Genomic DNA, 24920 nt, shown 5'->3' with positions numbered 1-24920 from the left:
ACATGTCAAGTAAAATTGTCCAAGCAGCTAGTTCCAAAATAGCAAATAGACAACTGGGCTTGTTTTTATTCCTGCATGTCAACCAAAACTGGATTTTCTACAGTAAATACAGTACCAGTGTTGTTCAAACTATAAACAACTTCTCAGTCTAACTTCTGTTTCTGTCTCTTCCTTTTGATACAGTATCTGAACTGAATTCAGATACTGTATTCAGCACTCATTTTATAACTAAATAAATATTAGGCCTATTATGTGGTTATCTTTCCTAATGCATTTACTTTTTTGTTGTGAGAGGAGCTGCAGCTTTCTCCGGGAGACAAGACACTTCTGCTTCGCTTCAGCCCCGATCCGGAAGCCAAACCTGGGGCAGGCCTATTCCCTCTTCCCCTCTCCCGACCGTTTAGCCAGGCTATTTATAGTTTAAAAAGTGATAATTAAAATGATCCATGAGTGAGAATGTTACATTTGTAAAAAATATAGTGTTGATTACATGGTGCTCTATGCATGGTTAATTCACGAAAAGTTACATTTTTGTTTCACTATATGTGCATTATAGAAGGAGTTATTTTATTTTGTATTTTAGTTAGATGTGTGTTGTGTCCTGTGGCACGCCCCACCCCCTCCCTGGTTTAATGCTTTTCGGTTATAACGCTCATATCGTGTGTCCCCAGAGACCTGCGAGGGAGCACTGTATTCCTAAAATATGAACTACAGTAAAAAAAAAAATCTCCAAAGTCTATTTGAAGTACTGTTATTGTATATTCCACCTCAATTCTGCCCAAAACGTCATTGTTGTCTTTTCTTGTAGCCCACAGTACTCCCTCTTATTTTAGACAGCATCAGAAACAAAAACAAAGATGAATCTGGTTTAGATCTGAAAACACTTTGACCCCAGTGTGTGGTTAGTCAAAGTCTAACCAAACAGAGGTTAGGTAGAGAGAAGTATACTCTGTGTGTGTGTGTATCAGAACTACCATAACCACTGAGAATTTAAATGCAAGGAGAACTTGAACATGCTAAAGATCAGCCAAACCACAAAACTCTAACAGCTACGCTTGTTTTGAGTTTTTGGGGATTCTTCGGTGGAACAGTTTGGGACATTCCCGGATAAATTAGAATCACTGTAAAAGGACTGCTACAGTAACCAAGGCTTTACATATATTTTATTACCTCTTAAAAGGGAGTCTCATTGAATTGTATTCATCCTACCTGAATTCTACTCCCCTGACTAATTATGTTCTTTTTTCTATCCTGGCACGGCCCTCCTATTTTCGGTTTGTGTAAACGTATGTACTGCCTGTAATGTGTTCTTGCTCGCTGTCATGTGTAAGAGCCCAAAGTTTTTTTTATTTTACTTCCCAGAATCGTACAGGATAATGACATTGTGCAGGAGAGAGTTAACCTCTAAATATGTGCATAATGGAATCAAAATCCCAAACCGGGACCGACAGCCGGACGAATTTGAGAGAGTGACATTCAACTAGAAACATCGAGTAGGACTGTTCTCCGTTTCAGAGCTCTGCAGCTGCGAGATGTGAAAACAGCAGCTCGTCCCACAGAGTAAAATGGCCCATTGGAAAGCTTAGGATCTCACAGTTGTAGGGAAATCAGATTTGCATGTGAAAGCCCTGCAGCATAGCAGTCAGAGCACACAGATAGCTCAGATTATTTCAGATTATTTTGATTGCAAATGCATATGTTGTACATAATTAATTACAAAGCCCCAATGAAACATCCCCTTTATCAATTCAATTTGCAGTATTTTATATAAATATAAAGGTTTTACATATTTATTTGTTGGCCTTTTGTTTGAAAGTAAATCTTTCCAGATGTTTTGGCCTGGATTTTCCAATAAATTGTGTTGAAAATGTCTTGCCATTGTGTTACACGTCCCAGTTTACGATTAGTAAAATAAATGCAATTTAAGTTTAAAAAGAATGTTTTGAAAACATGAAAAAAAAGAAATGTGAAAAATCTGTTTAACTGGTATGTCCAGAGTTTATAACATTGTGGCAGTGAAATGGTGTTATGTAACTTTATTAAGAGAATCATAGAAAACAGCAGTGTGGCAGCTGTAAAGACACTGCTTGAAAGCTAAAGGCAAGTGGTGTGTATTATTAATATGAACAGTTGCGCCCACCGCCAACACACACACTTTTTTTTTTTTTTTTACACAATTTACAAGTACGATAAGGAAAAAAATGTAATAGGATTATTTTACCAGTGAATCTCCTGTGTGTAATTATTTTGATTTACCACAAGATGGCGCAATAGAAACAGGGTTCTCCCCAGGAATTCTGTACAGCCGGGCGGAAGATCATTATAGCCGGAAGCACTTGTAACGGAAATATATAATACGACAAAGAATTTAAATAATGTGTTGTCTTTCGTTGACTAAATCTGGTTGTGCTTTTTTATGTTCTACATTTTCTTTTTCATTACTGTTTTTTATTATGGTAAATTACTGTGCTTATTTAGGCACTCTACGATTTGACTGGGGAAAGATAACGTAGGGTTATTGAAGTTCACAAAAGAAAAAAACCGGTAACCTTTTCACTTCCTTTTTAGCTTAATTATTGAGCTATTGCTTCATTTAAATTGTTTTCTTTGTGTTAAGTTTTCAGGGCATTTTGTTAATGTACGTCTATTTTTGTTTTTCACTATTCTACATTTTTTTAATGCAACTGTTCATTTTAACCAATTTATTATTTTAACACAACAGTACTCACACACGTTTGGTCACCATCATAACTGTTGCATGAAACCACAGTGTAATAGTCCAGCACCTCTGCACTTCAGCATTTGTATGTCAGCTGACAACAGCTGATGTCCCATCACGCCTTTCTTCTTAAAGGCGTACAGCCTCTATAAATGAACCCCCAATATCTCTCAAGAGCACCTGGGTACATATTGTTATGATACCACAACAAAAGGAATACACTTTTTTTTGGTGCATATGTATAGCTGTTATGCACTATATATCACCTTACAGAACAATAATACAACAAAAAATGGACTGAATGATAATACCCGAAAATAATCTTAATATTTTTTTAATTAAGTAGCCGGCGCAAATATAGTATTAGGCGGGGGATTGCGCCGACCGTCAGCTCATTTTGACCCCCTGCATTCAATGTCAATATTTTAGCCTCTCGAAGTGCTTAACACAGAAAACCCGCCCCTTCAACTCTCTGACTGGTCAAATGATGTGTCAAGACGTAACACAGCTGTCATGTGGTGCCAAGGTTTTTTTTTCACCCAGCAACACGCAACTGAACTAGTCTGCTAGAAGCGCAATCAATCCTTATTGTTAAAGGCAAGACGGGTGGATCAGGTTTTTTCAGCCGGGCGGCGACAGCCACTTTGCCGGGCGGCCCACCAGGCTGAAAAGGCCTGGGGAGAACCCCTTAGAAACACACAGTATGTTTCTATTGTGCCATCTTGTATTGCATAGCTGTGGTACTCTCTTTTTGTTCGACAGTTTAGTAATGCCTTGGTTATTTAAGAATGGCTAAACGCACTTATACATTGGATTCGTATTTCACAAACCGTAATAAAATTATCAATACTGGTACCAGTTCAAAGTGAAACAATCACCTGCAATGTCACTCACAGAAGAAAATGAAGGTCCCGTCTTAGAGCAGCAGGACGGGCACGAGAAACACAGGGCCGGCACCTGAGCCTTTTATTTAAGATTCATTGAAAGCAGACCATACCAACCAGATACTTCATTCCCGATGAGTAGAGGGAGGACATTTAGAAGAGAGTGGTATATGTAACGTACCCTTGGCTTGAATACAGTCCAGCATTAGATGGAGCATTTTGTTTTCCTTGTCGCGGACTTGGTAGAAGTGGGTGCACAGAGGAAACTTTTCGGACGAGAGGATTTTCAAATTGGAAAAAGGCAACAGACAGATTTAACGATCACCAAAAAAGCACTGCTCATGTTTCTGCAGCAGTGAAGCTTTCTGCTTACAAAGATTCCAAAAAGACCGGTAGCGTTGCTTCTAAAATAAATTCGGCAAGTTGAAGAAAACAGGCAATACTTAAAAGCTGTGTGCCAAAGCCGGTATTGCACTGCGTGGCCATGATGAGCGTGCAGGGTCTTCAAATCGTGGGAAATTTTTAGAGTTAATGGAACGGAGAGCAACTGACAACCCTATTATTGATGGCTTTTTTAAAAAGCGGCAGAAATCCTTCAGTTACGTTCTGGGCAAACATCAGAATGAGCTGATTTCAATAATAATGAAAGACCAAATAATAAGTGAAATCGCACAACATGTACGGAATGCAGGCATGTTCACTTTAAATCGCTGACGAAACACAGGATATATGTAGACATGAACAGGTTGCAGTTGTCCTCAGATACGGTGGCAGTGAGTTTGAAGTGCAGGAATCCTTTGTCGGCTTCTACCGAACTACAAAAACAGACGGCGAATCATTGATGCTGCTCCTGAAAGTTCACTGTCAATTCTCGATCTTGATATAGGCAAGCTGAGAGCAGCAAATATAAGTGAGGCTTACAGTGGCGTTGCCTCTCGTATTTTAAAAGATATCCCGTTAGCAATGTACGTGCACTGTTACGCGCATATTCTCAATCTCTGCATTGTGGGTGTATGTAGCAGCGTCCCAGCAATTTGGCATATGATGAGCAATGTGTCTTCGCTACACACCTTTACTGAGGGGTCAGCTAAACACCATGCCATCTTTGAAGCTTTACAGATGGGTGAACTTTATGGGCCAGCTACATCTTTAAAATCCCTCATTGATACAAGATGGGGCTGTCGTTCTGAAGCACTGAAAAGCCTTAGATAATTCTGAGCAAGTTGTTGCTGCTTTGGCAAAAATTTCTGAAAATGATGCACGACTGGGAGGTCAAGCAAATGGTAGAATGACATCAATTACCAACTTTCACTTTTTGTTCTCATGCCTCCTGATGCAGCGAGTTCTAACACAGTGCAATGCACTTTCGAAAGCTCTGCAGTCATCCAACCTCAACTGTGCCTCTGTTAAAGATATGGCTTGTGCTACCATGGAAACAACTGTGTCCATGAGGACTGAAGATTTCTTCTTGCAGTTGTGGAACTACATATGTGACATATGCACCAAGAATAGCTATCAAGGCCCGCAGTTGCCAAGGCAAAGACGTATCCATGCAAAGTCTGGTGGACATCCTGTGAATGAAACCAAACAAGTTCATGATTTTTACCGAAGAGAAGTTCTGTTTGCAGTACTGGATAAAACTGCTGATGAAATTAAAGAAAGGTTTAAGGAAAACGACATGGAGGCCCTGACTGCGCTTAACAGCATCCTGACAACACCTGCTAAAAGCATTAAGGAGTCTCATTTGGATTTGATTTGCAAAAACCACAGCATTTGTAAGGAGGAATTGACAGCAGAGTTGTCTGTATTCAATAAAATGCTCAAAAAGAAAGCTCCATGGATAATTTTGAACACTGACTGGCGTTTTTTAAGGAACAAAACCTTCGAAACAGCTTGGGTAACATGGACAGCCTCTTTCGACTCTTCCTCACAATACCCATAAGTAGTGCAGCATGTGAAAGAAACGTTTCTTGTCTTCGTCGACTAAAAAACTACATGCGAAGCACAATCGGACAGGAAAGACTTTCTGAATTAGCCATGTTAAATACAGAACGGGACATACCAATTGATTTGGACCGAGTGATCGATAACTTTGATTTTCTTGGTAATGTGAGTGGACGTCATCTTCCTCTTCATTAATGTAAGAAAAAAATATATATTTTCAATAATGATGCTAATTAAGATGTGTTTTTTTTTTGTAATAAATAAATACATAAATACAATAAAAAATAATGCACTTTTCGCTAAATTATTAAAAATATTTTATGAAACAAAAAAAAATAATCACTCAAAACAAGGAGGCACATTTTACATTTTTCCAATAAACAAATAAAGAAAGAAATGTTTGTTTTAAAACAGTGATGTGTCTAAGATACAACCCACAATAATGCTCACACAGGCTCATGTCAGCACGCTGAAATCAAGATCTCAAGCATGGTTCTGATTAAAAATTAGGGTCCTTGCCATGTGGGAAAGCCCAGTTGCAAACTCTAAATACGTGTGTTTACATTGAAATTACATGCATTTTTTTCTTGAATTTTGGAAAACTAAAGAGAGTTTTAATTTAATCCAAAACAGCTAAACCTTAGCTCTAACCCTGGCCTTGACATCTAGCTTGGTTGCTATGGGCTCAGCCACATTTTACGCGAACTGAATATAACTTACAGCACAGTGTGTGGTCCCCTCCTATTTAAAACCTGTGGGTTCACCAGCATACAATTAGGTGTACCAAATGTCACTTCTGATGCATAAGACGACCCTGTCAGTTAAATAATAATCCAGTTGCAAATTTTTTTTTTTTTTTTTTTAAACTCAGTAACACATTCAGTAATTTCACTCCTTTGCTCGCTTTGTTTTTAAATAAAACTACATTCTCACACATTAATAATGTACACATACTGAACAAAAGTATGGAATAAAAGCTGAAACTCAATTGACGCTAAATAAGTTGGCTTTTTTAAGTTGTTAAACCACAAGTCTGTTTTAATAGAGGTATTTATTTTCTTCGTATTTATGTATGTGATATTCATAAACTGTCAGTGGAGTGGTTATGATGGTGGGAGGGCAACCAGTTGGACCATCTGCATGAAGGAATGGAACTGCAAATCACAAAATATGTTTTTTTAAACACCCTGGGGTGCGTTTGAACCCCTTGCCGCTGAGTAAGGGTTGAGTTGTTATGCAAGACACCGCTGATTAGTCAGTTTTACTAATGGATGGGCAAGACAGCAGATCTGCAAGACTTTGATGCAGGGCTGATAAAAGTGGGCACTAGGTTGGCCGGTGTTGCCAGTTTGATATTTCACAGTGAGCGTATGAACACCGAGGACTGTATGTACTGGAGTACAGTCTTCGTTGCAAATTTCCACCATGAACTTTCCTGAAAAAATTACAGTTGGTAATTACTGATTATCCCTTCAGAACAATTTAAACTTGTCGCTTCAAACCAGTGGCGTCCTGGTTGCCAATAGTGGACATACTCCCTACTGACAGTGTTGTGGCAGGTGTTTGTCATTTTTTATCCAACTTTTTTACTGCAAGTATGCCAGTCTACACCATACATTTCAAAAGTGAATTAAACCCCCACCAGTACTGAAGAACAGTGTTGTGTAAATTTAATCTTAGACCAACATCTACAGTAAGGGTTATGAGAGAATTCGGAGAACTAGATGTGTTCTGAGAAGATGTACAGGAGAAGGCATGAAAATGATTTAAAACAATACCTATACCCTATAATGAATCACTCAAAGAGCATGTTTAACCAAGTTTCAGATGAGTAACAAAGAGGAAATCAAAATGCCCAAGCAAATGAATAACTGTCGCCAATTTACAGACTTCTATGGAAATATTTTTCCTTACAAACACAAAATAAGAAAATACAAACTTTATAGATACCAATATAATAAAAAGCACAATGTGAAAGACAGTCATGTCATTCTGTCACGCATTCCTACCCTGTGATTACTTCAGATACTCCAGCTTGTTACTAAGCACAAACAACGTCTGGTGAATCAGATGGCACATCAAAAGGCACTTATGTTGGCATCTGGATTGTGGATTACCACATTCAAACCCAGTACATCTGGTGTCACATGTTAGATCTTTTTACATGAGAGTTGTTTTTAATATCTGGCTTTAATAACCCCATACTTCATTACTGTATTTCATCATGGCCCTTTAACATGGCACTGGCACTTAACTGCAAGCCTCTTCTGAGTCTCGTTCTGGGGTCCATCCTTAAAATAAAACTAGTTTTTGAAAGACCACAGAGCTGTGTAATTCCTGCCAGCGAAAACAACGCACCACTTCTGTATTTTTCTTTATTCTTTCTTTTTATTTTTTATCCACTACAAATTGAAGTACAAACTGAACCTATTCTAAAATTACATTGCCACACACACATACATTTAAAAATAGTTACCAGCGGATTAAAGTAGGGCAGTTACAGTAAACCAGCTTTCTGGCAAATCCTTTGGCAATCATCTGATGATCTCAAAGGCATGCATTCAGTTAAATTGATTAACTTACCTTCTAATGCACTGTCTGTCTGCACCAACTGAAGTCTGGGAAGCAACTGGAGTATTCTGGTTGTTACATCAATGAATCCTAAATCCCTGTTAGGTAAAAAGAAGTAGTAACGATGAGAAACACTACCTGACTGATAAAGTACAGTAGTAGTATGATAATTGGGTTAAGTAACTGCATAGTGAAATGGGACAGAGGCCGGGTGCAAACCAGGCACCACTCAACAGCAAGACATTGTTTGAACCACTATGCTAAAGAGCCATTGATGGTTATGGAGTTTTTAACCTCATCTCACAGACAAAGTCACCAATACATACCTCTCTGCAATAAACAGTGGCTGTCAAAGCACAGCGCTCTGACAAACTCATTAACACAGTCATTCTGCGCTCTCTTTTATTAAAGCGTGTGTAAAAGCCGCATGTGGATTGCTGGTCTCTCAGTTCACTTTATTGTTTTAGTTTAACGTGTCGCTTATTTTTCAGTATGTTCTTTTATTGTCAGTGTGAACATGTACCTCAATGCAGCAGTATTTGCTGCGCTATGCATCCTCTGCCTCATCTGACCCACTTCCGCTATTTTTGCTTTTTGTATACTTCGAAGCATTAGATTTCTTTTGAATATTCATAAACTGATTCACGTTTTCTCCCCCATTCCTCATCCACTAAAAATATGACATTTTCGTGTAAGTAATTCAATTTAGTTTTTTATCAGGCTAGTAGTTACTACGCCCAGAAATTGCCACAATAATCAGGCTTTGATTGGCCAACATAATCAGGTGATAATGTGTTTGTGAACCACGTTTGAACGTTATTTGATCCTCTGACGTCTAAATGTCTGCTGTATCCTAGGATACAGTGTAGGGCTGCTTATTACAATGTCGGAGTCAAAACAAAACAGTATTTTAATCAAAATATTGTGTATTTCCTAAAAGATAGTACCGGTAACAAAATTATATAAGTACTGTATTAACACCAGCAGAATACGGTAACCCCAGTTTCATGCAACAGTTGTCACGGTGAGCAAACGTGTTCGAGTTTTACGTAAATATTTCGGGATAGATGTATTAAGATGGGCCAGTCGCAGTACAAAATACTGTAATTTGCATTTTTGTTGCGAAAATTCGCAAAGTATACATTTTGACATATGTACCAAGAGAAAATATGTTAATGAAAAGAGCCGCAATACACTAATTTAAATATTTGTTGCGTCGTAGCGAAATCTCTAGCATACATTGCGAGTCGTGCGACATTGTTCAAATAAATAGTGGGAGTTGAGTTGTGGTTTGCTGCAGCAGAGGGTGCCCGAAGGATAACGTCTATACATGCAAGGATGCAAGAATCAAAATAACATTGTTTTTGTTAAATGTAAACGTCATATGTACAATGGATCCTGTTCGGTTTTCATTTTACCTATTTTAATACTGTTATATATTTAAAAATTAAAAGTTACAGTGGGGCCTCAACCTTCACCCCCAAAAAGCTTTTCATAATCACATAGTAGCCCCTCGCTAAACCGGACAGGTTTGTCCGATCCGACACAAGGAGGTGTCAGGTTTAAAAACAATACAATAAAATCACACATATACATTTACAGTACTCGATGTATTTTAAATATAAATCATTGCACTGTAATAACACTAATGTGTTTTGGGTCAGCTACACATTACATTATGTAAAAATATAAATCTGTACTGTAGGCCTATACAGTATACAATGCAGTAGTAAAATGAAAAACAAATGCCTAGCGCACTTTTTTTTTTTTTACTTTAGTCTACTGGTAACACAAAATAAATCATGCTGCTGCATTGTACACATTTAGGGTACTATGAAATCTGCGTTGCAGAGAACACGGACGGAATCGAGGAATTCAGAAAAAAAAAAACAGAATTAAGCACCCGAGGACATTACCACAAAATCAGTTTAAACAAACAATGACAATAATAACGTCCTTATGGTAGTAAAGCCATGGGCACAGCAGTAAATGTAGAACTGATCAACTTAAAAACGAAAAGTTATGAAACTTTTGAAACCTTTTTTTTACCATTCTGTTTTGGAGCACCCCACACTGCACAACAACAAAAAATAAATAAAACCCGTTTTTAAAGTTAACAATACTATTTTTCAATACAATTAGATAAAACTACCCTCTTAATCCAATGAACACGAACTCAAATAGAAGCCTGTAGATTTACGGTTTTGTGTTCACCTTGCCTGCGGTGTGCATAAGTTAATTTAAATAAACCTAATTACATTTTTTAAAATGGTAAAAACGGAAATCAGAAAAAAAATTACACAGATTCTATAGGGCTCTACACATTGGTGTACAATGCGAATGAATAAAATATTATAAATTGAAACTAAATGATTTTAGGGTTTTCTATTTTATTTTAATTACTATTATTTTTAACTTGGCCTACTTAGTAGCCTAGACAATTAACACACAATAGATTATGTGCCTACACAGATGCTCAGAATGAGCTGGAGGGGTTAGTGGCACATCTGTTCAGTCAATTGCTCCCAACATGCTGGGAAAACCAGAAATGTCATAGAAATTTGTTTTCAAGTCTTGTAAGTACACCCTGACTTTAGGTGAAAATTAGGTACTTGGGTGTTCGCCTCAGAAATACATTGCGACTGTTTAAAACGTGCTTTCAAAAATTCTTACCAAATTGAAGTAATTGTAAGTGTCACAATTGTCGGCAGCTTTAGTACATCTCATCATAATATTTGTGGACCCTCATTTGCACTACCTCCGCCCCGTTTTTGAAAATGTATGCAGGAACGCCGATAATTACATATTCATCTAAGGTTGAACCGCAAAGAAAAACTGCTGCCGCAAAGCATTCCCTAAAAAGTAGCTAACAGCATTGTGCATGTTTAGTACATTTCACCCTAGACTTCCGACTTTAGTAAATCTACCTCTTAGTATTTAATATCGTAAATAGCAGAACCAACTCACTGCAATTCAAACTTGTTTTTACTGAAAAATAAACGGTAACATGTACTAAAAGTCGGCTCACCGCGGACCAGCTGTGGTCTGTCCGGGCGCCTGCGGGCTTGCTTGTAAGCTGCCCAGAGCTGCGTTGTCCTCCGACGCTGTATCTGAGGTGGGCCTGCAGTGTGTAAAAGAAGCTGTCAGCTGACGGCACACGCGTCGGATGACAGCGTGTGTTCGTCTTCGCCCTCCCGAGTCAGCGCAGGGGTGGTAGTGGTGAGCTGAGCGTAAAAATAATTGGCTAATCCAAATTGGGGAGAAAATAATAAAAAGTAATTGCCGGGGGGGGGGGGGGGGGGTTGGGGGGAGACAATTGTGTGATTATGTTTCATTCTTCATTTACTGTATCGCGATACGTATTGTATCGTCTCGTGAAGACACTGCCAATATCCAACCCTACCTTTCAGAGTAACGTACTTATTTTCAAGCCAACTCGAGTTCTTTTTGAAACATCATGAAACATGTTAAATGTGTAACGACTTGCCGGGGCCTTGTTATTACTACGATCATTTTCAATGTATTATTTGCTTCTGACAGGCAGCTGACCAAATGCAGCCAGGGTGGCAATTTTTAATCTGAGGAAAATCCCAGCACATGGAACTGGTCTTAATTATACCTAATGCTTTCCGGATACTAGTATTTCCACCCCACTCACTCACAGCGTGTCATGAGCTCAGCTGGTCAGAAATTACTCATAACTAAAACTGACGAAACCTGTTGTATAATTGACAGGTTTCATGGCGTTCCAATGAAGAACCCCAGTCATGTACCTACTCAGAATGGTGAGTGTTTTTTTACAGTACTTTGGGAGCCCTTGAAAAATAAACGTTAAAAGAAGCAAGCCTAGTTATATTATCTTAATACGTCAAACCGAGGACATCACAAGATCATAAAGAATTTTTAGTGAGCCACGGCCCTGAAACTCTATATAGTGCATTTAAGCAGACACATGCATTCCTTTTTTCTTGAGTAAACACAGAGAAAAGTAGATATCTAACACGCCGGACGAGCCAAACACAGGTTCATGAAAAAAAGGGGCCCAATTAGCCCCAATAATAATGTTTCTGTAAAATTCTCACTTATAAAACACTTCATCTTACACCAATATTTCCCTGACACTCTAGTATTATTAACTGGCAGCATTGTATTCAACAAAATTGGTTTAGAAAAAAATTCACTGCAATACAATATATCATTAAAAATCACCAAAATCTGGATTCCAGGCTGGGAAAAAATCTGAAATATATGAAGTTTTTAAAAGCCTTGGCAAAATTTCACCAAAATAATTCAAATGGTCTAAGCTTGTGGAGCTGATGAGACTTAGACTGTCTGCACTTAATTGTGGTGGGGGGAACTGAACAACAGAATAATATATTTTTCTTTTTGTTTCAAAGAAAATAGACTACAGTAGTTTTTGCAGTCTTCGTTTTCGTGGGAAACAACCACAAACAACTATGTATAAAGTCATAATTTTGGAATTCGAGTAATACCATAAAATCTGATTTTAATTAAAAATCAGCTGTGTGACAGCAGCATAACACAAACGCATGTTTTAATTGACATGGCAGATGTTGCCAGTGCCCTCATGTTTTGTTAGACTGTGCTTTCGTTACCCAGGACCAACATTACTGAAATTGAAACTTTATAGATTCAGACACCGATATGGTTTTCTGTAAAAAAAAAAAAAAAAGCTAAAAAAATTTATTAAATCTTTAGTCGTGTCCCCCTTCGAGCCTATTTGTAGCAATTTCACATCTATTAAAGAGTCATCTCATGAACCAAGACGTGATCAGAATTCTTAACATATCATTCCTTACTGATAACATGAATCCAGAAAGGATTTATGCTATCTATTATCGTTTTAAAAGCGGTGTCTCTAATTTCCTTTGTAGAAGATCAACTTTGCCTTACATACAAAAAATGTGTAAGACAGGACTCCCTGTGACATCTAATCTATAAAGATTTGAAATAGACGCTGCTAACCTTTATGAATATACATCCCCGTCTCCCAAAACATATCACCCCTTGAATGAAGGGGATATCCAACTGCAGTTCAAATGTGCATCTGCAACCACAAAATTAGAAAAGCATAAGATAGCATAACCCCACACTCACCACAATTGCCTATACTATAAAATCACTGATGGTCCGCTGCCCATTCAGATAGCTTTAACTCGTATGGACAGCAGGGTGAAAATGTTGGCGAGCACACTAACAATACATCAAGAAGACTTTACAGAGATCTTTTAACACAGCATTAAAAAAATGTATGCGGTTATTATCATTTACAGTCACACAAAATAGTCAAACTGTCATTTTTAGTATCGATAGTTCTTTATATTACAGCAAGAGCAATTCTTTTATTAAAAAAAAAAAAAAAAAAAAAAGTAAAGCTGAGAAAAGTACCAGACTTTAATTCCTAAAAAAAAAAATGTTTGGCCAATATTGAATTTCAATAAAATAAACCCAATTTACACAGGCTATGGGTGTCAAAGTTTTAAACAGGTATCATTGACATGGCCAGAGGATAAAACAATGTGGCAGTGAAGAGGTATTTTTTACTGGACAATACCTGTTATGGAACTTGGTTGAAAGAAACAAAGAATAAACATGTGATGCAATTATGACAGTGTATCCAAGTCAAACATGTATCAGCACTGTCTAAATGCCCTTATTTACACCTTTACCCTCTACTTCACTCATCTATGTCTAAGGGTTATCCCCATTGTGTATTTGATCACCTATCAAATTGCAAGGGCGTTAAAATAATTGAAGGGGAGTTTTCCACAATTGTAGGTTAAAAGTGGATACAATTAGAGTATTTGCATGTCAGCTGTGTGTGGAGAAAAATATTAGTGTCATTTTTTTTTTCAGCTCAAATTGACCAAATTCTGGGAGTTGTAGTAAAAGAATAGCAAAGTGTAATAGAAAAGGGTTTCAGTGCAAGTGTACCGTTATAAAAGTTTACCAAAGTCTAATAAAGCATAGTGAAAGCAAAGTATAGGTAAGCACTGTAAAGAATAGCGAGGTGTGGTAAAGCATATTAATAAACAAAATACAATAAACAACGGTAAATGCATAGTATAACCATGTGGGGGGATGAAAAATGTTAGAAGCATTTTAACCACTTCAACTACAGATGTAAAAATGAAACCCCTTCCCAGGTACCAGATTTTAAAAATAATAATAATAATAATAATAATAATAATAATAATAATAATAATAATAATAATAATAATAATAATAATAATATTTTCAAACCTGTAATTGCTATAAAATGTTAACATATGATGAATAAAACAAATAAATGACCTAAACTGGGTTTTTAATTAACCCTTTATGCTCCTGTGTACTACATACCCATGTTCAATATAGTTAAAAACGTGTTTTTTTTGTTTAACAATGAAAACAAAAACGCTGCTAATTACTCTAATAACAATAAATAATCATCAGTAAACAGTAATTATCAAATAAAAATCAAAACAACAAAAACGTGTGCCATTATCGACTTGCTCTGTGCCATTTATTGAAATGTTCAATACAACGGAACCCGGGGTTGCCTTCGCAACAACTGCCCATTTTTCTTGTGTCCTTTCTTTTGTTTTCATTTTCATAGCAGACCCTGCACCTTATTTGCAGTCTCTGCTTCCCTTGTGTTGGAGGTATAGTCACAAATGCGTGTACACAGCTACTTTTGCGCAGGCATTGTGATGGATCTGGCTGCCACAGACGCCTGCTTTATTGCCTGTACCCAGTACTGTGTTGTGATAATATTTCGTCACAGCACTGCCATTTCAAAGCAAAGCTTCCCATTTGCAGTTGGCTTACCTGTAAAGTAGCTGCATGCTCTTTTGTTTGTACAGTCACAAAAGGTAAGTGATTAGCTTTTTGAGAATAGAAGCCAAAAAGCACTCCAATGGAGAACGCAAACTCTCAAGTTCCACGGCGGAGTGCACACCTGTGTAAACAGGTGCAAAATCAAATGATGGAGGACTGGCATCATTGTAGGGATCAGTAATAAACACCCAGTCCCCTGCTGTTCTTGGCTCCACATCCTCTTCATCAGCATCACTGTCGCTGGTATCGAAATCTTCAGAACCAACTTTGAAATCTTCATCACTCCCATTGTCGATCTCCACGTACGTTGCCATTTTTAGCTTTCGCTAAACTATATAAACTACAATTAAACAAGTAAAACTAATAATAAAAAATAATAATTTAAAACATTATATTATATATATATACAGTATATAATTATAAAAGTTGAATGGCTTCCCACAATATTGTTATTATTATTTGTTTATTTAGCAGACGCCTTTATCCAAGGCGACTTACAGAGACTAGGGTGTGTGAACTATGCATCAGCTGCAGAGTCACTTACAATTACGTCTCACCTGAAAGACGCAGCACAAGGAGGTTAAGTGACTTGCTTAGGATCACACAATGAGTCAGTGGCTGAGGTGGGATTTGAACCAGGGACCTCCTGGTTACAAGCCCTTTTCTTTAACCACTGGACCACACAGCCTGCTATATCTCAGTCTTATATCAGTATATATCTCAGTCTTCTAAACGCCCAGAGGTAGATTGGAATCGCTACATGACACACAATAGTATACAAATGTCACCTGACCCTCCCCCGACTTTCATTGCACATTCTACAGTACTAGCACTGCTTTAGAGAATGAAACCTGAAACGCTAGACTGAGAAACCGCTCATAGAATAGAATGGGAAACTTGACATACACAGGTACGGCATGGTACTGCAAGTGGGTTTTCATTTGACGTACATGCGTACGTCATGGTGTTGAAATGGTTAAAGCTTATTTTAAGGGATTTCCTACAGAAAACAATCATTGACTTAAGGGGTCAAGCAACCTCTCGGTTTATGATGCTGAGCAATGAAGATGTGGTGAGCAGTTTTACAGAAGCATATACACTGCAGGGATGGTTTCACAGACAATTACACAGACCTTTGTGGTGTCTACAGCATATGTCGACTCGCAGCAAGGAGGTAAAGAACTGAGCTGATTTCACAATGGAATGACTACAAAAAATTGCTGTCAGTATTATGAAAAAGTAGATCATCATGATTTACATCATGTAGGCTACATGTAAAAATCTAAGTGTGACATACTTACAACTTAGAATACGTTTTTCTGAATAGGAAAAACCACCAATCACTATTTTAAATCTAAATATATAAAATAACTAAAGACTCAATTTTAATAGAGAGCTATAAAGGAAAACTGGACCAGCTGTATCAAGGGCTTTATTCATTTTGTGAAGGAATGATAAATCTGTTGATGAAAAAAAGCATTCATCAATTTATTAATCTACTTTAAGTTGTTTGTTACGATTTCTGAGACAAAGTTTTATTTTTCTCCAAGCTGCTGAACTTTGGACTGCAGTGCAAAGACTTGCATAAATCAGTTCTATTATAATTAGTGGCTTGCCATCTGCTGGCTACAGTTGTGTGCAGCAAGGATTTTGTGAACCACCTTACTTATCCATAAAGTTCAGTTGGTAAGTTAGATGCTTTTTGAAGTTGGAATTTTGATTAGACAGAAGCGTGCAGCAATCTCTACCACTCACACAATGAAACAGAGTAAACAGAGGTGTCAATCATGTGCCTTTTAAAACAGTTGTACACAATGGGGTCAATTCAATTGATCTAAACGAAGGCATCTAAATACTGCAGCTCTTTTACATACAGAAATACACTAACGACTGTATTGCCTGTAGGTGTTTAATGTTAAAGCAGTGTCTCTAACCTGGCAATTTTAGCAATAATTTACACAAGCTACACTTTAACTTAACTCAGTGTAAAACCTTCACCTGCATTTATTGCATTTCTTATTTGTTCCCCTCTGTTAAATTTCCAAGTGTTTTCAGGATGTTCTCTGGTGTTTTTTATTGCAGCATTTTGTGTGGGATGGGTGACTTTTACACTGCAAGATATTCTTGCTGAATGCTTGGTGAATTCCTAAGTAAAACGGTGGCTGGACAAAATCTCACAGGTCTTAAATTTCATAATATGATAGACTATCAGAGGCCGATTTAGGTACTGGTATTAATGTTTTGTTAAAGATTAACAATAAACACAATGATGTACACACAAGGTTCTATACTGCATGCCAAAAATCTGTGAATCGGTCCTATTCTGGATCTTGTAAAATGGGGCAGATGGACTGTTGCTTTCCCAGAACAAAATTTCTCTATAGTGCTACCAAAAGAATATCAAAGTTTTCTTAGGAACAATCTTTCATTCTTGTGTTTGTTAGCTGGATAATTATATCAAAGCACTCACTGAATTTTAAAAACAAAACTCACCTTCAAATAGCGCTACAAGCAAGGGCTGATTCAGACTGGGAAGAAACAACAGTACTACCTCAACCCAGATCCCACAAAGTGGCACTAAAACAACTTGGGACACAGCATACTTTTTAATATAATTCCTGTTACGTACTGTTACGTCTTTTGTGCGTCCCGTAAATATTTTTAAGCTTAATCCAGGCATTAGGAAATCTACTTGTTGCGATGTGTTACCTACTAAAATCATCTTATTTTGGAGGTCTTTCGTGTTATAGCTTGAAAAGTGTGTGTGTGTGAGTGAGATTTATATGCATTAAATTGGAGAATTTTAGATAATATTAGACAAATGGCAGAAGTTTATGACATAACACATTACATTAATATTGAATGACCATTCTGATATAATAAAAATAAATCAATGAATGATGTTTGTTATCATTCAACTTGAGTGTCGTTCTGTCGCTCTACTTAATGAGATGACATTGTTTTTCCAAGCTGTCCCTAACTAGCTTTCAACAAAAATCTGTGCTGCTGTGGAGTGCTAACTGTTAGCAGGATCTGATTTCCACGTGAGGCTACGGCTTTTCAACTGTTTCTAGAACCACGTTATTGTTAACATTCAATAGGGGAGGCTTAATTATCCCCCACCGTTAGCTCAAGTTAAGTAATGTATCATGATCGGGGGATGCATGGAGGCTGTATGTCTGTTTGTCACTTAGATATATGGAGAAACACTTCAGCAATTATGATGAAACTTAAAAAGGCCATTCTATAGCACATGTTATTAAAAGTATCATAATATGCAGGCACCCCGTTTGCCTGTCTGTCTCACTAAGTCTTTACATAAATCTAGAGCACAGTATATTAATTTGTGCTGAAACTTTTAATGGGCATACTTAAAGAATCTGGGGGTATAGAAAGGCATTTGTCCATCTGTCCGTACATCAAATTTACATTTTCACATGTGAATATAATGATGTAGGTCCAGGTAACCTTCTTTTTCATACTTCAGACATCTCTAATTTGGAATTTACAAATATGGCATTGGACGCATGTCACGGACATGCTTGATATTATACACATTTTTATTTTTTCATTTATATATTTTTATGAACTGATTATATTTTCATGTGAGCAACACAAATATTTTTTTAATGAACACCATTTTGTGGTTTATTACTCAACACATGTAAATATATTCTTGTTCAAGATCTTTTTATTGAATGTAAAATCACTGGGGCGGGGGGGAGCATTTCAAGTAATAGAGAATGCTTGTCTCGCATTACTGTACCTCATAAGACACTGGTTTCTGGCACACTGGACACAGGCATTCCTTTGACATCTAAAGCATTCTGCGGTCAACTGGAGACACGTGTCCAAAGACCTCCTATTATCATCCCTGTAGAAAGCATGGATCTCATCAAATGACCTGGACAAGATCTGCAGAAGACTCTGGAAGACCGCTTTCACTGCACTGGCCCTGCAGAACCAAGACAAATACTATAAATGTACTGCATGCAGTAATAAATGTCATTTTCCCAGCAAGTCATTTTTTAGGGGAGGGTGGGGCTAAAAATCAATTGCATGGAACAAGTTAAGTATTAAAGTATAACACTGAAAGCCCTCTTTAAAGCAGGCATGTGGAAAGGGATGGGAAAGCATATATATATATATATTATATATATACACACAGGCTATCTTCAGTATAACGAACCCTTCTTATAAACTTATAAGAACCGATTTTTTCAATGCAATTTAGCCCTATTAGAACGATCACATACAGGATCGACCCGGATACAACGATCTCAGTACTGACTGACACTGAACTTTCTCCAGTGTCAAGTGTGAAAACAAAGACCATGGTTGACCTTTTCAAAGATAACGCTAATTCAAAGATTACCTATTGTAGTACAAATCATGCATGACAAATGCAATCGTTGCCTGTAAGTCATCTTCACACAAGCTGCAACCAGGCAATGGGTGTGAGGAGCAATCTACGCTGGATAGTTTTTTCAAGAGGAAGGACATGTAATTACTGTATTCAGCATGTAAGTGTACATTCTTTCCTTTCATTTTTTTTACGATTTTCTTTTAAACATACCACAGGGGGGAATTAGTGTTGGTGTAATTTATATGTGGAAACGGGTTTGTTTTGTGTGCCTTTTGGAGTTATGTTTGATCAAATGATTGTTTACAGACGGGCACTCAACTGAGACTGGCTGCCTGCCTGTCTTGTATGTGTCCTCTGTGCGTTACCATCATTGGTAGAGTGACATTTTTTTACTTTCTGTTTTGTGTTTAATAAATCCTGCGCGCCTGTGCTGGCATTTCAACTCCTGGCGTTTCAACTTTGCGGTTACCCAAAAATGCCAAACCCTATTATAGTGAACAACCTGATATAACGAACACTTCTCCAGGTCCCAGGGGGGGTTCGTTATAGTGAAGTTAGCCTGTGTGTGTGTGTGTGTGTATATATATATATATATATATATTATATATGTTATTCTTCAATATACAGCTATTTCAAAGATAATGCTAGAATTCAAATCTGCTGCTTCCTTGTTACAAAACCCACTTCCTGTGCTGTAGCTTTGTTCACTCTAATGGCCTAGCTGCAGTCTGGAAATGTAACCTACAGAATCCATCCTGATTTAATAAGCAGAGATACATGTAAAAACTCTTCAAGAAAGGGGGGGCAGTGGTAATACTGTTAATGCTATGAGGAGTACTGTATCTGAAAACCTTACTTAGCACAAAGGGAAACAGTCATACAAAATAACTCTATTAGAAGCTAAAAGCGTTTTCTTGTTCCAGTAACTAAACCATGATCTCACAGCAAAGCCAGGTGACATTAATGTCCCCATTTTGTGTGCATCACGATATCTGATATTAATAATTACTGCAAAACTGAACACTAAAGACAACAAACATACATAACCATTACATTTGTTGTGTTCAAAATATTAACTGTTTCTGCGCAAGTACTATAATAATGGTTTATTTTAAGTAACTCGTTAGTCATTTATTTTGCTATTTAATGTTTTTAAAACACACACTGGTATTTTTAAAAGTAAACAACTCGTTTCAAGAGCGTATCGATTCCTTGTTGTTGAATTACAACATAGCCAGAAACAAGTACATCAGAGGCCCCTGGTAATACGCATACAATTTGGGACGCCTTGCACATCATCAGTCATCACACCAAAGCTGCAAAATACGACAAGCAGCGCTCAGTAAATTCGTACAGAAAACGTCAGCTTTGTGACTTTGCAACTGCCAGGAACGCTTTGCACAAATCCCAGATTACGTAGTGAAATATATGGTTTATTTTTATTAAAATAAGGCGCTCATAATATGACATTGTACGTTGCGTTCTTGAGAGATATATATATATACACACAACAATTTACAAAAAAAAAACCTGCCGTTAGCAGTTAACTAAATGAAAACAACCGCATAGTTAAAGACATATGCTTGTTTCAATTTTTGGTTGAAATTTCTATTCGTGAGCGCATGTCATCATGCATGTAGTCCATGTAGTGTTCTCGTGCGCAGAAATGTTGCAGCTTATGTATTAATACTATTCATCATCATTTAGCATACCTGCAGTTTGGCTCGCGGAAGGATTTGGTTACATTCTGCAATATCACTGCGTTGTTTTGGTCGAAATCCCCCAATTTAAGGGATTCTGCCACTTTATTCAGTTTTACAACTAGCTCTGACATAACTACACAAGGCGCCGCCATGCTGCTCTTAGTCTTATGTTTATATTACCAACTTCCGTCAGGGATCTGGACTCTCATTGGACTATGATTAGGAAGGGTGGGACCAGCACCAATCTGTCAAAAGCAGCACCGACTGCTGAGGGCAAGGCTCAGTGCACAGCAGCAGCAGAAGGAGATGGAGATGGAGATGGAGATGGAAAGGACACACACATGATATAGAAGTTATATTTTCAACATTGGAAGCATCTTACAAGCTTTTAAAATAAGTAAGGGGCATTTCTACACTACAAGTGTTATAAAGACGATTTACTTAATTTCTAAAATAAATAAATAAAGCACACACCTTTTTATTACTGTTGAATTTCACATTGCTTCCAAAAAATGACATGTATTTTATTTACAATAAAATATAATGATGAATCCCTTATGCTTACCTTTTGTTTGTTTAAGGGAATAATATATTGTAATATAACTTTGTTCCATGTGCTAATTGAGCTATGTATTTTAGGCTAAGTAATTCAGTGGATCAACCTGGTGACCAAATATTTTATAACAGCCCGTGCAGACGGAACGCTGTGGCCATGCTGTTGTTGTGGATGGGGCTCCATAGCAGCAACACCAGCAGCACTGAGCTCCTGCATGCACAGTGCAGAGAAGCGGTGCTAGGCGGACTGCTCCTGGGTGGCATGCACAGGAGCTGGAGTCTACAAGGGCTGCAAGAGACTGTCTCATAGACTAACACTGGTGCAACCTTGCACCGTCAGTGACCCCTCGCCAGTGTAGCCAGGGGGTTCAAGAGATTCAGGGAACAGAGAGGTGCAACTGGACAGAAACAAAGGATGGGGGGCTGTGATTGATCAGGGTTATTACATTGTTGGAATGTTGTTGGTGGACTCCTCAGGGGAGTGTATGAAAAGCTTTCTGAGGGTCTTGTTATGTCCACTGTGTCTACGGCATAAAATAATTGTCGTTTGGACCTGAATCGTTTTCATCTCGTCTCCTCTATTCCTTCTTCTCACCAAATAGCTCGTACACTATAAAATTATTAAGTAAACATGTTGGGGGTTAGGTGGCACAGTAGGCTAGTGTACTAGGCTCTCTTTCATCTGGAGTTTGGTGGTATCAACCTTAGGTTCTTTCTTCAACAAAAAAACATGTCACAATTGAACAGGGAAGTCAGTTTCTGCTTGAGAGAGGGGTTGTTCAGGTACATATTGACGTGGGCATGCAGGGCTTTGAGGAGGGTAAGTGCGAATGGTACTTACTATATTGGCACTGTGTCTGACTGCAGCCAGTGCCATTGTCTATCTCCTTTCATGAGGACTAACTTCACAAAATGATATAAAATATAAACAAAGTGTGTAATAGTCTTAATGTAAAGTATTGCAACAATAGAAATTAAAGCCTGGTCTCTGGAAGACACCCCAGTCAAATGTCATTTAAATATTACTGAAATTTCAATAAATACTGAAAGGGGAATTCTGCTTTGATGCCTTAGAAATTTTCCATTCTTTAGTGTTCATAAACTTTGCTGCTGCAAATCCATTTAGACAGGATTTTTTGCACTTGTTAAACATTATTCATTATAGAAAAATATTAGTTAAGGACTTGTTAACTAATTAAAATACTGGATTGTGTTGGTAATGGAAAAATAAAATGTTAAAACCGTCTTTACAATCCATAAGATTTTTTAATTCAGCTTTATAATTTATGTCACTGTTTATTTTTAGTCAAAGCCTTGCTGGGATGTCAGTCTGGCCAACAGCATGTTACATTCTAAGTCATTGCAACCTCAAGCCAGAGTCAGTATCATGAAAAAGTTGATCATCAGGACCCCTTCACGTAATACATAAAGGTGTTCCTCCATACCGTGAAATTCTGGTAATCTTAATTACTTGTGCTAAAGAATGCCCTTTTCAAGTTTCATCAAAACTGCATAAGCGGCTCTCTAACTATATTTAAGTTAGCATAAAGTGACCTGCCATATAAAGATGTGATACTGAAAAAAGATGCTAAGTTATATACAAAAAAAGGATCATCGCTGTAAAGATCAGTGGCTGAAACGGATAAGCCCCTACAGGGACATGCTCAAATTTACTGTACTTAATATTAATTGTTTATTTCTATTATCACTAGATTTCAGTCCCTTGTTTAATTTCACAGCGAAGGTGCGCCCTCTTGTGTTCAGACGTTGTTGACAATCCTTGGCCTGCGTCGTAGTCAGACCGGAGAGAGTTACATTTCGTTAGCCCTCAGCTTTGTATAGACTTGCATTCATCAATTCATCAGTAGGGCTTGCAGGGACTCCCTACAGTTCACTCGAAGCACAGCAGGAATCAAATGGGGCTAATCTGACAGCCAAAGATTACCAGAGTATTTACGGAAACTACCGATGTAATAAGCGCTCCAGATAAGGTTTTGGGTCTGGGAGTAATTTACCCTCTAATTTTAACACTGAGAGAGTAAAATGTATTTTCAGGGGGTAAAATGCAACATTACCTTGAAGTCCATGAGTAATCTTGATAAATACTGTACAATCTTTAATGGTAGTGGGGTAGGCATTAAAAAAGAGCCTTCCATTTTAACTGCAACATTACTTTGAGCTACTGTACAGTCGCAGTTTATCTGGACCGCTGGATTAGATCAGGTTACTGAGGTCAGTGCAGTCAATGGCACTGCTGATTGAAAGCTCCTACACTGCCATCTACTGACAGGAAGGTACGAGAGACGAAACGCTATGTTACTCTTGAACTGGCCTATTCAAAATGTAGTGATTATTACATTTGTTTTTCCTTTTAACTATTATTATTTATGTATTTATTTTAGCGAGGTGGTACCCATTTTCTTAACCATTTACTTCCTATGTATCACATTGGCATTGTCCTGTAGGAGAACAACCTTTTCAGGTCACTTTTTCAGAAACCTTCCACCTGACGGAGATTGTCATTACTGCTCCAGTAAGAACAGCGAAATCAGAGAAATGTTTCAGTGCACTGAAACATGTAAAGACTTTCCTGTGACTTTCCTCTACAGATAAGGTAAGCTTTCATTTTATTTTATTTTTATTTGGTGTGCCCAATTATTTTCCTAATTTGGAATGTCCAATTATTTTTTTCTCCGTAACGCAGCAAATCCCCACCTAGCTCAGGATAACTGAAGGTTCGGTGGGTGTCCTCTGAACCCACGACCCAGCCAGCTTCTTTTATACCCAGGAATTTGAGAGAAGATGTCAGCGAGCTACCGGTCTCTGCAGGACAAAGGCCAGCTCTGCAGGTGTCCGTTCTGAGCTCACTGGGCACCTGCAGTAAGATAAGGAGAAGCAGTCCCTGCCATTTTTGCCTCTCTAACCCACGGGAGCACCAGCTGTGATTCTACATGGTGAGCCGCTCGGGGACCCCACAAATGGGGCAAACTTGGACCCTACATTTTTATTCATTGCTACTAATTTCTACTACAATAAAAAATGGATGGCCAAGTTTGCCCCAAAAGTGGTGCAATTGTTGATTTAGGATATATGCTCAATTTGATTTTGCTCTACCCTTTTTAAAACTCTGATTTGCTCTGTTCACCAGTCAAAATCAGTGGCTTGCATCTTTTATTCAATATATATATATATATATATATATATATATATTTATGCTTGCCAATAAGTATCAATTTGAGGGTCATGGCTCCTGATAAACTGCATACTGGGTGTTTTACACATTTAATTTTGTATGATATTTATATTGAATGCGTAAAGAAGACACATTTTTGCTGTAC

At 37.7% G+C, this 24920-nt stretch overlaps 1 protein-coding gene across 5 annotated transcripts in view; it reads right to left on the bottom strand.

The window, feature by feature from the left end:
• The window catches only part of atxn10 (ataxin 10), an 82108-nt gene extending 60833 nt beyond the window's left edge, over nucleotides 1–21275 (bottom strand). For 2 of the 5 annotated variants that reach the window (XM_058986328.1, XM_034033068.3), the window contains exons 1-3: nucleotides 21037–21274; nucleotides 18725–18913; nucleotides 8131–8216 (exon numbers count right to left, since the gene is read on the bottom strand). In XM_058986328.1, coding sequence (XP_058842311.1) covers nucleotides 8131–8216; nucleotides 18725–18913; nucleotides 21037–21179 — 418 coding nt within the window. In that variant the 5' untranslated portion in view covers nucleotides 21180–21274. Of the gene's footprint in view, nucleotides 1–8130; nucleotides 8217–18724; nucleotides 18914–21036 lie in introns of all 5 variants that reach the window. The other 3 variants (XM_034033064.3, XM_034033065.3, XM_058986329.1) reach the window with 3 other exon arrangements.
• Between the last annotated feature and the right edge of the window lie 3645 nt (nucleotides 21276–24920).

The sequence above is a fragment of the Acipenser ruthenus genome, chromosome 14 (assembly GCF_902713425.1).
Source record: "Acipenser ruthenus chromosome 14, fAciRut3.2 maternal haplotype, whole genome shotgun sequence".
Classification (NCBI taxonomy): Eukaryota; Metazoa; Chordata; class Actinopteri; order Acipenseriformes; family Acipenseridae; genus Acipenser; species Acipenser ruthenus.
Note: the sequence above shows the minus strand (reverse complement) of the source record. Positions and strands in the feature narration are given on the sequence as shown.